Source organism: Nerophis ophidion, linkage group LG07, assembly GCF_033978795.1.
Source record: "Nerophis ophidion isolate RoL-2023_Sa linkage group LG07, RoL_Noph_v1.0, whole genome shotgun sequence".
NCBI classification, from domain to species: Eukaryota; Metazoa; Chordata; class Actinopteri; order Syngnathiformes; family Syngnathidae; genus Nerophis; species Nerophis ophidion.
In genome coordinates, this window is record NC_084617.1 from 25,491,311 (window position 1) to 25,507,986 (window position 16,676).

Consider the following 16,676-nt stretch of genomic DNA (forward strand, 5'->3'; position numbering starts at 1 on the left):
AATGGGTCCCATTGTTATAGTCTTTGGTGTGGCATGTCCAAAAAGGAGTAAGAAGAAGCCAAGCTTTTTTGATCCAACCTCTGTCCAATATTGAGAGTTTGAGTTCTTCTTTGTACTTTGTCTACTATACTGTTTCTTAAACTGATCCATATGAGTATATTGTTTAAGTATCTCACTTAATCCATCCCAGAGTTTATTTCCACTTACAGGTACACTAAATGCCTTCAATGATGTGCAATTATACAAATGTTTAGATTAGTTAATTCCTTAAATGTGAGTACATTTTCTGGTAAACTTTGTGTTTTTTGCAATTTTTAGTTTATCTTTGCGGTTTGAAAGTGTACCAACAAATGCATAAATCTACAGTAACGCTTCACAAAACAGTGTTCCATATTAAAGTATTCATTTACAGAAAGATAGAGATTTTGTCATTTGTTGACCTTCTCACGGTCCCTGAATGCAGCACCGCGGAAGCGTTAGTTGCTTCTGATTGGCTCCTGACCAGGAAGTACGGAAGTATTAAATGTTAAGTGTTCGTGCCTTTCGGTGTTTTGTAGCTGTGACTTTTGTCTTCAATGGAAAACATCGCTGCTCACTTTCTATTAATAATTTATTTCCTCTTCGTGCTGATGTGTTTTATCGCCGATGCGCAGGATCTACTCGATGACGGCGGCTGGTGAGTTTTGGCCTGCTAACTTGCTAAGTGAGAAGCCAAATGATGATCAACATTGTTCAGTGATATCATGCAGTTTGAAACATACAACATCAATTAATGTTTGGTATGTTGCAACACAAGACAATAATATGTCGAATAAAACATGTGACAGAGGAGTTATAACGTTATCACTAACTTTACAAACCTTTTCTTTCTGAGCTTCTGTAAGTGGTGTGGTGCCATTATGGAATCCATCCATCCATTTCCTACCGCATTGGGGGCATAGGAGAAAAAGAAAAAGAAAGGGCAGATCAACTGGTCTAAAAATGGGGTGTATTTAAAGGCTAGAGTCACGTGGTATATTGTAATAATATGTAGTATATTGTGATATCATGTATTATTTTGTAATATATTGTTGTATACTGTAATATCATATAGTATACTTTTATATGATATAGTACAGTGGTTCTCAAATGGGGGTACGTGTACCCCTGGGGGTACTTGAAGGTATGCCAAGGGGTATGCGATATTTTTTTTTAAAATATTCTAAAAATAGCAACAATTCAAAAATCCTTTATAAATATATTTATTTAATAATACTTAAAGAAAATATGAATGTAAGTTCATAAACTGTGAAAAAAATACAACAATGCAATATTCAGTGTTGACAGCTAGATTTTTTGTAGACATGTTCCATAAATGTTCATGTTAAAGACTTCTTTTTTTTTGGTGAAGAAATTTTCAGAATTAAGTACATGAATCCAGATGGATCTCTATTACAATTCCCAAAGAGGGCACTTTAAGTTGATGAACTTTTCTAGCTTGTCAGCCTTCTCTTCTCCATCTTTCACTTTTTGTTCCAGCTCAGCCTTCTGGCTCTCCCAGCTCGCCTGCTGTTCCTCATAAGCTTTCAACTTCTCTCTGGCTTGCTGGAGCTGGGCTTCTATGTGTAGAAATCTTTATTTAAAATTGAATCACTTGTTTATTTTTCAACAAGTTTTTAGTTATTTTTGTATTTTTTTTCCAAATAGTTCAAGAAAGACCACTACAAATGAGAAATATTTTGCACTGTTATACAATTTAATAAATCAGAAACTGATGACATAGTGCTGTATTTTACTTCTTTATCTCTTTTTCCAACCAAAAATACTTTGCTCTGATTAGGGGGTACTTGAATTAAAAAAAAATTCACAGGGGTACATCACTGAAAAAAGGTTGAGAACCACTGATATAGTATATTGTAATATTATGTCAAATAAGATATAATGCAATGTCATGTAGAAAACTCTAATATCATATAGTATACTGTTACATGATATAGTATATTGTAAAAAGTAAAATAACATATAATAGAATGTAATGTATAGGAGTGTAACGGTACGTGTATTTGTATTGAACTGTTTTGGTACGTGTATTTCTGTTCGGTACGGGGGTGTACCGAACGAGTTTCTAAGCTAAAGTCTTAACAAGCTGCTTTGCTTCTTCTGCCTCTGTCTCAGCACCCAGAATTGTCCCACCCACACAACCATCTGATTGGTTACATACAGAGCGATAACAGCCAAACAGCAGTGCGTATTCAGAGCGGTAACAGCCAATCAGCAGTGCGTATTCAGAGCGGTAACAGCCAATCAGCAGTGCGTATTCAGAGCGCATGTAATCAATGCTTCAGCGTCGAGCAGATAGGTGTTTTGCAGGTGAGCATAAGGCAGCGTACTCTTCCCAAATTATAAAACACACCTCCCAGTCAACTACTAGTAACATCACTATGAGCCGTTGACGTTCTAGAATGTTAAACTGCAGCTCAGTTCGCTCGCAGTCCTGGCTTGAGGTGAAGGCTAATTAGCTTTTAGCGTAACATTAGTTCATTTTGCTGTGTGTGTGTGTGTGTGTGTGTGTGTGTGTGTGTGTGTGTGTGTGTGTGTGTGTGTGTGTGTGTGTGTGTGTGTGTGTGTGTGTGTGTGTGTGTGTGTGTGTGTGTGTGTGCGTGCGTGCGTGCGTGCGTGCGTGCGTGCGTGCGTGCGTGCGTGCGTGCGTGCGTGCGTGCGTGCGTGCGTGCGTGCGTGCGTGCGTGCGTGCGTGCGTGCGTGCGTGCGTGCGTGCGTGCGTGCGTGCGTGCGTGCGTGCGTGCGTGCGTGCGTGCGTGCGTGCGTGCGTGCGTGCGTGCGTGCGTGCGTGCGTGCGTGCGTGCGTGCGTGCGTGCGTGCGTGCGTGCGTGCGTGCGTGCGTGCGTGCGTGCGTGCGTGCGTGCGTGCGTGCGTGCGTGCGTGCGTGCGTGCGTGCGTGCGTGCGTGCGTGCGTGCGTGCGTGCGTGCGTGCGTGCGTGCGTGCGTGCGTGCGTGCGTGCGTGCGTGCGTGCGTGCGTGCGTGCGTGCGTAAGCACACACACACACACACACACACACACACACACACACACACACACACACGTCTGTCTGTCTGTTAGGGGCAGCAAAGCCCTGTCCGTCTGTTATTTCACTTGAACTCCATGGTGTTCAGGGATGAATAGTTTCTCCTATTGCTATTGTACTATTTTTCCAGCTATAGTTACATTAACCATTAGTAATGTAGCAGCCTAGTTTTGAATGGCAGGGTCCCTACTATTACATGTTGATAAAAATATAACATTTACATAATAAAAATCAACTACAGGCTTCCCAAATGCTGTAATCAATTAAGCATGATGAGTTGATTTGAAACTGTTTAATATTGCACTTTTTATATGTAGAACAAAAGTTTAGTCGTTTTATTTCATCCGAGCAACAATTTGAGGCAGTTTAATGTATATTAATGTGGGCAGGATTATTACAGTGTTCCCAATGTCAAAAGGATAAAGCCATTGTTTACAAATTTGGTAAATAATTAACCAAAAAATTTATATTTTGTTGTTTTCTTACTGTACCGAAAATGAACCGAACCGTGACCTCCAAACCAAGGTATGTACCGAACCGAGATTTTTGTGTACCGTTACACCCTTAGTAATGTAGTGTATTGTAATATTATATAGTATATTGTAATATGATGGAGTACATTGTAACATATTGTACTATACTGTAATATCATATAGTATACTGTTATATCATATAGTATATTTTAATATTATGTCAAATAAGATATAATGGAATGTCATGTAGTATACTGTAAAATCATATAGTATACTGTTACATTATATAGTATTATGTAAAATAAGATGTAATAGAATGTAATGTAGTATATTTTAATATTATGTAGTATATTGTAATATCATGCAGTATATTGTAACATATTGTAGTATACTGTAATATCATATAGTATATTGTAGTATTGGGTTAGTGCGTCTGCCTCACAATACGAAGGTCCTGAGTAGTCAGGGTTCAATCCCGGGCTCGGGATCTTTCTGTGTGGAGTTTGCATGTCCTCCCCGTGAATGCGTGGGTTCCCTCTGGGTACTCCGGCTTCCTCCCACTTCCAAAGACATGCACCTGGAGATAAGTTGATTGGCAACACTAAATTGGCCCTAGTGTGTGAATGAGAGTGTGAATGTTGTCTGTATATCTGTGTTGGCCCTGCAATGAGGTAGCGACTTGTCCAGGGTGTACCCTGCCTTCCGCCCGATTGTAACTGAGATAGGCACCAGCGCCCCCCGCAATCCCAAAGGGAATAAGCGGTAGAAAATGGATGGATGGATGTTGGAATACGTACAATTATATATAATGCAGTTTCATGCAGTATTTTGTAATATCATGTCAAATAAGAAATAATGGAATTTTACGTGGTTTATTGTAATATTATGTAGTATTTTGTAATATCATGTATTATTTTCACGGTGGCACAGGGGTTAGTGCTTGTGCCTCACCATACGAAGGTCCGGGCTTGGGTTCTTTCTGTGTGGAGTTTGCATATTCTACATGTGACTCTGTGGGTTCCCTCCGGGTACTCCGGCTTCCTCCCACCTCCAAATACATGCACCTGGGGTTAGGTTGATTGGCAACACTAAATTGGCCCCAGTGTGTGAATGTGAGTGTGAATGTTGTCTGTCCATCTGTGTTGGCCCTGTTATGAGGTGCGACTTGTCCAGGGTGTACCCCGCTTTCCGCCCGAATGCAGCTGAGATAGGCTCCAGCACCCTCCGCGACCCCGAAAGCGGTAGGAAATGGATGGATGTATATTGTAATATCATGTATTATTTTGTTATACATTGTAGTGTACAGTAATATCATATAGTATATTGTGATATCATGTCAAAAGAGATTTAATGCAATGTCATGTAGTATTTTGTAAAATCATGTAGTATATTTGAAAAATCAAGTGGTATAATGTAATATGTAAAATCAGGTATAATGCAATGTAATGTAGTATATTGTGATACTGTGGAAAATCCAATGATGTAATGCAATTTTATGTTGTATATTGTAAAATTATATATTGTATTGTAGTGTATTGTAATATAATGTACACATCATCAGACACATTGCAATTTCTTGTAATGTATTGTAATGTTATTTAGTATATTGTTATATCAAGTAATAGTAATTTAGTATATTTTAATACCATGTAAAATCATATGATAAAATGTAATTTCATGTAGTATATTGTAATATGTAAAATCTGATATAATGCAGTGTAATGTAGTCTATTGTAATATCATGTAAAATCATATCAGATATAATACAATGGAATGTATATTGTAATATGTAGAAATCGTACAATATCATGCAATTTCATGTATTGTAATGTAATTTATATTGTCATATCACGTTGAAAATGTAAAATGATATGTAATGCAGTTTCATGTAGTATGTTGTAAAACTATGTAGTATCATGTAAAATCATACAATATAATGCAATTTAATGTCATATATTGTAATGTAATCACTCTCATATCAAGTAGTATATTGTAATATGTAAATCTTTAATAATACAATTTATTTTAATATATTGTAAAATCATGTAGTATATTGCAATATCATGTAAAATGGTGTGATACAATTCAATATCATGTAATCTTTGTTGTAATTTGCAGTCGACTATGTGCTGCTGGTGAGCGCCTCCTACTGGCATAAAAGTGTAATTGTGTGCAGGTCGTCCCAGGGTTTGCACCATGAAGGACCGTGCAACATCCCAGTGCTGGACGGCCGCTCGCTGCCACTGCGGTACTTCCTGGACAGGTGAGTCCATCGAAGAAAAAGAACAGGTCGCATGCGTACTACCTAGCCGCGTGTCATTGTTGTGGTGTTGTTTCCATAGATACGCATACAGCACACCAGTGGTGATCCGAGGTGTGACTGATAACATGGTACAGTATAAGTACAGTACAGTATGTTCACCTCAAGTCCAACCTTTGATTTGTGTTCATATCTGACATCTTCTTCAACACTTGTAGAAATTCCGCTCTTTGTGTTCCAAGTCTTCGTTACTGGAAGAGTACGGCCAACGCAAAGTACGGCTCAGTACGGCCAACACGTATTCTTACACAAAAGGTACGACCGTCTGCACTTTATTTTTCCACGGGGCTTTATAAAAAAAAAGTTGGTATGGTAGCCATTTAATTTACATTTTCTTTATGTTTTAATTGTTTGACTGTGTTTTTCACTATGTGTTTTAATTTGTTTATTGTATGTTTTACTGTGTGTTTACAGTCTATTGTACTGTATGTGTACTGTTTTACTGTGTGTTTCACTTTGTTTACTGTATATTTACTAAATGTGTTGATTCATGTTTAAATAAATGGTTGTACTTGTTTATTGCATGTTTACTAGATGTTTTACTGTATGTTTAATTGTATGTTTCACTATATGTTTCAACTTTGTTTATTGTATGTTTCACTATGTTTTAAATATGTTTATTGTATTTTTGTTTGTGTTTACTGTCAATTCTACTGTATGTTAACTATTTTTGACTACGGTTACTGTATGTTTCATTACGCGCTTTTATTAGTGTTATTGTGTGTTTACAGTCAATTCTACTGTATGTTTTACTGTGTGGTTACTGTATGTTTCACTACACGCTTTTATTAGTGTTATTGTATGTTTCACTACATGGTTTATAAGTGTTATTGTATGTTTCACTGTATGTTTTAATTTGTTTTTGCATGTTTCACTGTTTTTTTGTGTCTGTACTGTCTGTTCTATTGTATGTTTACTATTTTTCACGATATGTTTACTATGTTATACTGTATGTTGTTTACTATATGTTTTACTGTATATTTACGAGATGTTTTAGTTTGTTTTACTCTGTTTACAAGATGTTTTACTGTATGTTTAATATACGTTTTACTGTATATTTCACTGTATGTTTACTACATGTTTTACTATGTGTTACTGCATATGTAATTTATATTTTTACTGAATGTTTTACTGTATGTTTAGCATATGTTTTACTGCACTGTATGTTTACTATATGTTTTACTGTATGTTTCACGGTATACTATTGTTTACAATATGTTTTACTTTGAGTTAACTACATATTTTATTACACGTTTTTATTTGTTTTATTGTATGTGTCACTGCGTGTTTTAATTTGTTTATGATATGTTTAGTACACCTATTACTGTGTGTTTACTATATGTTTTTTACCGTATGTTTCACTGTAAGTTATTGTTTACCATGTTTAACTGTAGGTTTCACTGTATGTTACTGTTTACCATAAAGTATGTTTACTAGATATTTTACTATATGTTTTGCTGTATGTTTACAATGTGTTTTACTGTATGTTTACAATATGTTTACTGTATGTGTACTAGATGTTTTACTGTATGCGTACTAGATATTTTACAGTATGTTTACTAGATGTTATATGTTTACTACAAACCCCGTTTCCATATGAGTTGGGAAATTGTGTTGGATGTAAATATAAACGGAATACAATGATTTGCGAATCATTTTCGACCCATATTCAGTTGCATATGCTACAAAGACAACATATTTGAAGTTCAAATTGATAAACATTTTTTTTTTTGCAAATAATCATTAACTTTAGAATTTGATGCCAGCAACACGTGACAAAGGAGTTGGGAAAGGTGGCAATAAATACTGATAGTTGAGGAATGCTCATCAAACACTTATTTGGAACATCCCACAGGTGTGCAGGCTAATTGGGAACAGGTGGGTGTAATGATTGGGTATAAAAACAGCTTCCCAAAAAATGCTCAGTCTTTCACAAGAAAGGATGGGGCGAGGTACACCCCTTTGTCCACAACTGCGTGAGCAAATAGTCATACAGTTTAAGAATAACGTTTCTCAAAGTGATATTGCAGAAATTAAGGAATTTCAACATCTGCGGTCCATATCATCAAAAGGTTCAGAGAATCCGGAGAAATCACTCCACGTAAGCAGCATGGCCGGAAACCAACATCGAATGACCATGACCGTAAGCGATGATATTACGTACTTTTGATCCCTCAGACGGTTCTGTATAAAAAACCGACGTCTATCTCTAAAGGATATCACCACATGGGCTCAGGAACACATCAGAAAACCACTGTAACTAAATACAGTTCGTCGTTACATCTGGAAGTGCAAGTTAAAGCTTTACTATGCAAAGTGAAAGCCATTTATCAACAACATCCAGAAACGCTGCCGGCTTCTCTGGGCCCGAGATCATCTATGATGGACTAATGCAAAGTGGAAAAGTGTTCTGTGGTCTGACGAGTCCACATTTCAAATTGTTTTTGTAAATATTTGACATCGTGTCATCTCCAGACTGTTATCGACGCAAAGTTCAAAAGCCAGCATCTGTGATGGTATGGGGGTGCATTAGTGCTCAAGGCATGGGTAACTTACACATCTGTGAAGGCACCATTAATGCTGAAAGGTACATACAGCATATTCTGCCATCTAAGCGCTGTCTTTTTCATGGACGCCCCTGCTTATTTCAGCAAGACAATGCCAAGCCACATTTAGCACGTGTTACAACAGCGTGGCTTCGTAAAAAAAAGAGTGCGGGTACTTTCCTGGCCCGTCTGCAGTCCAGACATGTCTCGCGTCGAAAATGTGTGGCGCATTATGAAGCGTAAAATACAACAGCGGAGACCCCGGACTGTTGAACGACTGAAGCTCTACATGAAACAAGAATGGGAAAGAATTCCACTTTCAAAGCTTCAACAATTAGTTTCCTCAGTTCCCAAATGTTTATTGAGTGTTGCTAAAAGAAAAGGTAATGTAACACAGTGGTGAACATACCCTTTCCAAACTACTTTGGCATGTGTTGCAGCCATGAAATTCTAAGTTAAATATTATTTGCAAAAAATAATCATACAGTTTATGAGTTTGAACATCAAATATCTTGTCTTTGTAGTGCATATGGGTTGAAAAGGATTTGCAAATAATTGTATTCTGTTTATATTTACATCTAACACAATTTCCCAACTCATATGGAAACAGGGTTTGTAGATGTTAGACTTTATGTTTTACTGTATGTGTACTACATGTTTTACTGTATGTGTACTAGATGTTTTACAGTATGTTTACTAGATATTACACTATATGTTTTACTTTATGTTGACTAGATGTTTTAATGTATGTGTACTAGCAGTTTTACCATATGTTTTACTGTACGTTTACTAGGTGTTTTACTGTATGTTTCACCCCTTTTTTATTTTTTCTATTGTATATTTCTCTGTATGTTGACAATGTGAATACAATATGTTCACTATATGTTTTTTTTTTATTGTGTATTTGACTGTATGACCATATGACCTGTCCACAGTGGACGTGGCATTCAGGAAGTACGTGGACAACCTCCTCAGACCTCAGTCGCTAGACGTCCTTGGCAGCGGTGAGTAAAAGGGCCGTGTCATCCTGGCGGGTGGCATGAAAGTGATGATGTCATCGGCAGACACCTTGTACTTTTTTGGAGACAATAACTTGACGGAGTGGCAGAACCTATTTGACGTGTACAAGCTGCCGCCGTTCCTGCTGCCCGGCACCAGCAGAGCTTACAGCTTCGGCATCGCAGGTGTCTACCCGGCGCTATATTTATTTTGACAATGCAAAGATGCACATAAAGATCGGATATGTCTTTTTCAGGTGCTGGAACTGGCGTCCCCTTCCACTGGCATGGTCCGGGCTACTCGGAGGTCATCTACGGGAGGAAGGTGAGCTCTGTCGTCTCGTTGCAGCGTACGCTCGGTTCTTGACCGCGTGTTTTGTCTCATGGCAGCGCTGGTTCCTCTACCCGCCTGACAAGCAGCCACACTTCCACCCCAACAGCACCACCCTGTCCTGGTTGACGGACACCTACCCCAACCTGCCAGCAGACGAGGCCCCGCTGGAGTGCACCATCCAACCCGGAGAGGTAGACTTTGGCGTGGTCTTTTGGGTTTCACGTTTAGGATAAAGCCTCGGCCCCGGTGTTTCTTAATTCACTGTAGTCATGAAGCTGTGATAAATGTGTTGGTTATGTAACACAACACTCGTCCATCAGGTGCTTTTCTTCCCCGACCGCTGGTGGCACGCCACGCTCAACCTGGACACCAGCGTCTTCATGTCCACCTTCCTGGGATGAAGACATGGAATGATGTTATCATGTCCTCAACACAAGACATGTATACATGTATGCATGCATATATAATTTCGGGGTGAGATTCTTTTGGCACTTAACGATTCGAACCCATTACGATATCTGGGTTGACGATACGATTCGGAATCGGTTCTCGATAGAAACAGATTCTCGCAATATATTATTTGATACAATATTTATAATAAAAACATTTCAAAATATATTGGAATAGCTTCTCTTAGTTGCATGGATATGGCATAAAAAAGGTACTATTAAAAATGTGTTCATATATAAAAAAAAATTTAAATTGAATTTTAAGACTTAGTGTTGTGATGCGGATGTAATGCAATTTTTTGTGCACCCTCAGCAGACTCTATCAGCAATATGGCCGACCAAGGTGTTTACATTCCAAAAAATACCAACTTTTTTTAGAAATATGTAATTTTGTTATCCGGCATTTGAATAGGCCCTTAATGGAATCTAATTTGTGGTTCATGTGACGCCAGTGACCCTGGAATGTACTTTTTATTGTTTGACTGTACAATGTTGACTTATATGACCCAATGCAAACAACCTCCCCTAGTCATGACACAGGAAAATAAAATAGCAAATAGCACACAAAGTCAACAAACATGGCACACATAACACAACCTGCTGGCTGAACTTTAGATTAGATTAGATTAGATAGTACTTTATTTATTCCGTCAGGAGAGTTCCTTCAGGAAAATTACAATTTTCAGCACAATCCCATTCAAGATCAGACAAACATTACAGGGAGACAGAACAGGATCGCTGACTGGTCTGCCGGCTTCCAGCGCCCCTTACAAAAAAGATGACATACAGGTAAACAAGGGGGGGGGGGGAGAAAAAAATAGAAGATTAAAATAGAATGAAAAAATAAAAAATCGGTCTTAGCCTAGGCCCTGGAGTGGGGGTGCAGACTGAGGCCAAGGGAAAAGAACTACTCATAGCCATAGTACACATCCCTCTTACATGTGTATAAGAGGGAAACATCATAGAACACAGAGGACATTAAAGACATTAAAGCAGCAGATACAACAAGACACTTCTACATACAGCTATGAATAAAAAGTAAAAGAAACATATCCACTGTGGTGGCCTCTGGGGTGTTCCACGCCATCGTCCGCTGGGGAGGAGGGAGCATGGCCAGAGACAGAAGCAGACCCAACAAAGCATGTGGATACAAGAAAAAATCAGCCCACCACCATAAAATATTATAAATTACATTGATTTAAATCCATTGCTAAGCATGATGGGAACAATGCAAAAAACACTCATTCATGTTTGGCGCATTTTAGCTGATTGATTACGAAACTTTAAGAACTTCACAAAGGTAAACAAGCTAGGAGTTGAACTTTCAAAATATACATATATATATATATATATATATATATATATATATATATATATATATATATATATATATATATATATATATGTATATATATATATATATATATGTATATATGTATATATATATATATATATATGTATATATATATATATATATTTTTCTGACTATAAGTCACATTTTTTTTGTAGTTTGGCCAGGGGTTGAGACTTGACCAAACTATAAAAAAAATAAAAAAATAAATTAAATTACAAAAAAATGTTTATATATATATATATATATATATGTATATATATATATATATATATATATATATATATATATATATATATATATATATTTTATTTATTATTATTATTTTTTATTTTTTTGGTTTGGCCGGGTCTCACTGGACTGTGGCGAAGACTGCGACTTATAGTCCGAAAAATACGGTATATATATATATATGTATATACTGTAGATAGATAGATATATATGTATATATGTATATATATATATATATATATATATATATATATATATATATATATATATATATATATATATATTAGGGCTTTGAATCTTTGGGTGTCCCACGATCCGATTCAATACCGATTCTTGGGGTCACGATTCGATAATATATCGATTTTTTTTCGATTCGATTCGATTCTCGATTCAAAAACGATATTTTTCCGATTCAAAAGGATTCTGTATTCATTCAGTACATAGGATTTCAGCAGGATCTACCCCAGTCCGCTGACATGCTAGCAGAGTAGTAGATTTAAAAAAAAAAAAGATTTTATCATTGTAAAGGACAATGTTTTATCAACTGATTGCAATAATGTAAATTTGTTTTAGCTATTAAACAAACCAAAAATATGAATTGTTTTATCTTTGTGAAAACATTGGACACTGTGTGTTGTCAAGCTTATTAGATGCGATGCAAGTGTTAGCCACTGTGACACTTTTTTTTTATTTTTACAAATGTCTAAAGATAATGTCAATGAGGGATTTTTAATCACTGCTATGCTGAAATTATAACTAATATGGATACTGTTGTTGATAATATTCATTTTTGTTTCACTACTTTTGGTTTGTTCTGGTCATGTTTGTGTCTTCTCAATTGCTCTGTTTATTGCAGTTCTGAGTGTTGCTGGGTCGAGTTTGGTTTTGGAATTGGACTGCATTGTTATGGTATTGCTGTGTAGTGGTTTGTTGGATTGATTAAAAAAAAAAAATAAAAAAAATTTTAATCGATTTTTTAAAAATGAGAATCGATTCTGAATCGCACAACGTAAACGATTCGTGTTCGAATCGATTTTTTCCCATACCCTTAATATATATATATATATATATATATATATATATATATATAATATATATTGGAATGAGGTAGCGACTTTTCCAGGGTGTACGCCGCCTTCCGCCCGATTGCAGCTGAGATAGGCACTAGCGCCCCCTGCAACCTCAAAAGGGAATAAGCGGTAGAAAACGGATGAATGAATGAATATATATATATATATATATATATATATATATATATATATAATGTGTATATATATACACGAAAATATTTTTTGCCCAATATGGCCCCCCAGTCAAAGAGTTTGTTCACCATCCATCCATTTTTCTACCGCTTGTCCATTTCAGGGGCGCGGGAGGTGCTGCAGCCTATCTCAGCTGCACACGAGCGGTAGGCGGGGTACACCCTGGACAAGTCGCCACCTCATCACAGTTTGTACACCACAACTGTACATACTAAAGGTGCGCAAAAAATATTTAAAACATTTCATAAGAATCAGTTATATAAAATGTCTTTAGGCCATTTCCATGCAGCCAGAGGTAGATTTTCTGACATGTAATCTGTTTTCTAAAAAATGTTTATTGTAATTATTATACCTAATATCAGAATGCGAGAATCGTTTTGACTCAAATCACCACCCCAGGAATCATAATTTAATTGAATTGTTAGGTGCCCAAATATTCACACCACCAATATTTGCATGTATACATACATGCACGCATATGTACGAGTGAAATTAGGGTGTGAAGTTGTAGAATATAAACACTACCTACGAATTAAGCAGCTGTCAATGTTTATTTATGAAGCACATTTAATATAAGTTCAGTAAAATTACATTGATGATAATAATAATAATAGTAATAATAATACAATTTACTTATAAGGCGCCTTTCTCGGCAAGAAAAGCAAATGGAGAAAAGATCACCATCATTGGATAAGTAACTAAGATAACCATGATTTATAGTGAATAAATAATCAGAAATAATTGTGTTTTGAGTCTTGAAGAGGGAAAATAAGTCCATATTGTGAAAGTCTGAGGGTAATGCGTTCCAAAGATGAGGGGCTGACCGGCTGAAAGCTCGGGCTCCCATGGTGGACTGTAGATGGACGATGATGAGGTTCTTCACAGTTAATTGATGAACAACTATAAAAACATCCAACAGGCTTATAATGAAGAAATATAATATGTGATAAAACTGAATATAATGTTTCCACCAATACAAAATTACACTGATAATAATAAAATTAATACAATTTACTTATGAGGCGCCTTTCTCGGCCAGACAAGCCAATGTAGAAAAGATCATCATCATTGAATAAGTAACAAAGATAACCACAATTAACAGTGAATAAACAATCAGAAATAATTGTGTTTTGAGTCTTGAAGAGGAAAAATGAGTCCATATTGTGAAGGTCTGAGGGTAATGCGTTCCAAAGATGAGCGGCTGACCGGCTGAAAGCTCGGGCCCCCATGTTGGACAGTAGATGGACGATGAAGATCTCCACAGTACATTGATTAACAACTATAAAAACATCAAACAGGCTTATAAATGAAGAAATAAAATATGTGATAAAATTGAATAAAATGTTTCAACCAATATAAAAAAGTCCAGTGCATGAAAGGTGTGATTTGAAAGTTCCACAGTTTGACACCTCAGTCCACCTCTTCAATGGTGGGCCCCTGGGGGGGGGGGCTTCGACCGTCCTTCCGCAGGCCCCGCCCCCTGACACAGCTTGCTGATGACTGGCTGACATGCTCGCTCTAGCTCGTTCTGCTCGTGCCGGAGCTCGTGTGTGTCGGCCAGCTGGTTGTTCTCCAGCCACCTGAGGGTCTCGTCACATTTGTCCATCAGCGCCTTCTTGTCCTCCTCGCCCCACTCGGCGTCCCGTACGCTGTTCTTCATGTTGAAGGCGTAGCACTCCAGAGAGTTCCTGGCGGCAACCTTTTCCCGCTGAAGCTCGTCCTCGGCCTTTTAGGTTTGGGCGTCCTGTACCATCTTGTCCATCTCCTCCTTGCTCAGACGTCCCTTGTCGTTGGTGATGGTGATCTTGTTCTCCTTGCCGCTGCTTTTATCCACCGCCGACACCTGGAGGATCCCGTTGGCGTCCACGTCAAAGGTGACCGCGATTTGCGGCACGCCTCGCGGTGCCGGCGGGATTCCGCTCAGTTGAAAGGTTCCCAGCAGGTTGTTGTCCCGGGTCATGGCTCTCTCGCCCTCATAGACTTGAATGAAAACGGCGGTCTGGTTGTCTGAGTAGGTGCTGAAGTTCTGTGTCTGCTTGCTGGGGATGGTGGTGTTGCGTTGAATCAGCGGCGTCATCACGCCTCCCGCCGTCTCGATACCCAGCGACAGCGGCGCCACGTCCAGCAGAAGCAAGTCCTGCACGTTGCCCGAGTTGACACCAGTGAGGATGGCGGCCTGGACGGCAGCACCGTATGCCACTGCCTCGTCGGGGTTGATGCTTTTGTTCAGCTCTTTGCCGTTGAAGAAGTCCTGTAGGAGCTTCTGGATTTTGGGGATCCGTGTGGAGCCCCCTACCAGGACAACGTCGTGGATTTGGGCCTTGTCCATCTTGGCGTCCCTCATCGCTTTCTCCACCGGCTCCAGAGTTCCTCTGAACAGCACGGAGCACAGCTCCTCAAAGCGAGCCCTGGTGATGGATGTGTAGAAGTCAATGCCCTCGAAGAGGGAGTCGATCTCAATGCTGGCCTGGGAGCTGGAGGACAGGGTCCTCTTGGCCTTCTCGGCCGCCGTACGCAGCCTCCGCAGGGCCCGCTTGTTGTGACCCACGTCCTTCCTGTGCTTCCTCCTGAATTCCGCCACGAAGTGGTCCACAAGGCGGTTGTCAAAGTCCTCTCCGCCAAGGTGTGTGTCTCCGGCCGTGGCTTTGACCTCGAAGATGCCGTCCTGCATGGTCAGGATGGACACGTCAAAGGTGCCGCCGCCCAGGTCGAAGATCAGGACGTTGTGTTCCTTGGTCTTGTCTTTGTCCAGACCGTAGGCGATGGCGGCTGCCGTGGGCTCGTTGATGATTCTCAGGATGTTGAGTCCTGCGATGGCGCCCGCGTCTTTGGTGGCCTGTCGCTGGGAGTCGTTGAAGTAGGCGGGGACTGTGACGACAGCGCTGGACACGGTCTGGCCCAGGTACGCCTCTGCGATCTCCTTCATCTTGGCCAGCACCATGGAGGAGATCTCCTCCGGGGAGAAGGTTTTGTCCTCCCCTTTGAACTGCACCTCCAACCTGGTCTTCCCTCCATCGGCCACCACCTTAAAGGGCCAGTGCTTCCTGTCCTCTTGTACCACCGGATCGTCAAACCTTCTTCCGATTAGTCGCTTGGCATCAAACACCGTGTTGCTGGGGTTCAACGCCACCTGGTTCTTGGCGGCGTCGCCGATGAGCCTCTCGATGTCGTTAAAGGCCACGTAGCTGGGAGTGGTCCTGTTGCCCTGCTCGTTGGCGAGGATTTCTACTTTCCCGTGATGGAAAACACCCACACAGGAGTAAGTCGTTCCGAGGTCGATGCCGATGGCAATATCCTTTGATGCCGTCATCTTTGGGTTTAGTCTAATCTGGATGTCCCTCTGTGAAGACAACATGTTAACAACATCAATCAATCAATAAGGTGAAGAGTTGGGCTGTTAAACATTGTAAAAACATAAAGCTCATCTTCCTAAAAGTTATTATCCTGAGGAATAAAGTGAAATAAGGAAGAGGAGAAGAGTCTACTTACGCTTCAATGTCCTTGGAGGTGAAAGAATGATCTTCTGCTGACCCATCAGCTCATTTATACCCGGCGAGCTGACACTCTCGCAAGGTCTAGACGTTTCTCCATCAGTCGACGTTACCGACAGGCACGAATTCCTGCTGGCACTGTCAAAATAAAACGGAAA

At 39.3% G+C, this 16,676-nt stretch overlaps 2 protein-coding genes across 6 annotated transcripts; one reads left to right on the forward strand and one right to left on the reverse strand.

Annotated features, from left to right (window-relative positions):
- Positions 1–480: 480 nt before the first annotated feature.
- On the forward strand, positions 481–13,563 carry jmjd8 (jumonji domain containing 8). 5 transcript variants are annotated; one of them, XR_009807460.1, is made up of 10 exons: positions 491–676; positions 5,713–5,799; positions 5,879–5,927; positions 6,015–6,111; positions 9,338–9,406; positions 9,467–9,586; positions 9,658–9,725; positions 9,791–9,925; positions 10,055–10,208; positions 13,131–13,563. XR_009807460.1 is itself a non-coding variant. In XM_061905773.1 (9 exons), exons 1-9 carry the CDS (start codon positions 646–648, stop codon positions 10,133–10,135), a joined length of 795 nt encoding a protein of 264 aa, XP_061761757.1. In that variant the 5' UTR covers positions 481–645; the 3' UTR covers positions 10,136–11,014. The 5 variants fall into 5 exon arrangements, 4 of the variants coding, with proteins under 4 accessions (XP_061761757.1, XP_061761756.1, XP_061761758.1 ...); XM_061905773.1 differs by lacking the exon at positions 13,131–13,563 and having other exon boundaries at positions 481–676; positions 5,655–5,799; positions 10,055–11,014; XM_061905772.1 differs by lacking the exon at positions 13,131–13,563 and having other exon boundaries at positions 488–676; positions 5,879–5,948; positions 6,039–6,111; positions 10,055–11,014.
- Positions 13,560–16,675, reverse strand: LOC133556135 (heat shock 70 kDa protein 1-like). The gene is made up of 2 exons (XM_061905769.1): positions 16,517–16,675; positions 13,560–16,367 (listed from the first exon to the last, which is right to left on the reverse strand). Exon 2 carries the CDS (start codon positions 16,335–16,337, stop codon positions 14,757–14,759), a length of 1,581 nt encoding a protein of 526 aa, XP_061761753.1. The 5' UTR covers positions 16,338–16,367; positions 16,517–16,675; the 3' UTR covers positions 13,560–14,756.
- Position 16,676: the final 1 nt, after the last annotated feature.

What these genes read in the sequence shown, in the direction of transcription:
- jmjd8 (XM_061905770.1), top strand. Translation starts at nt 576, where the DNA reads ATGGAAAACATCGCTGCTCACTTTCTATTAATAATTTATTTCCTCTTC. An exon ending in CTACTCGATGACGGCGGCTG is followed by an intron (nt 677 to 5,712) that starts GTGAGTTTTGGC and finishes AATTGTGTGCAG; the next exon opens with GTCGTCCCAGGGTTTGCACC. An exon ending in CACGTATTCTTACACAAAAG is followed by an intron (nt 6,112 to 9,337) that starts GTACGACCGTCT and finishes ACCTGTCCACAG; the next exon opens with TGGACGTGGCATTCAGGAAG.
- LOC133556135 (XM_061905769.1), bottom strand. Translation starts at nt 16,337, where the DNA reads ATGACGGCATCAAAGGATATTGCCATCGGCATCGACCTCGGAACGACT.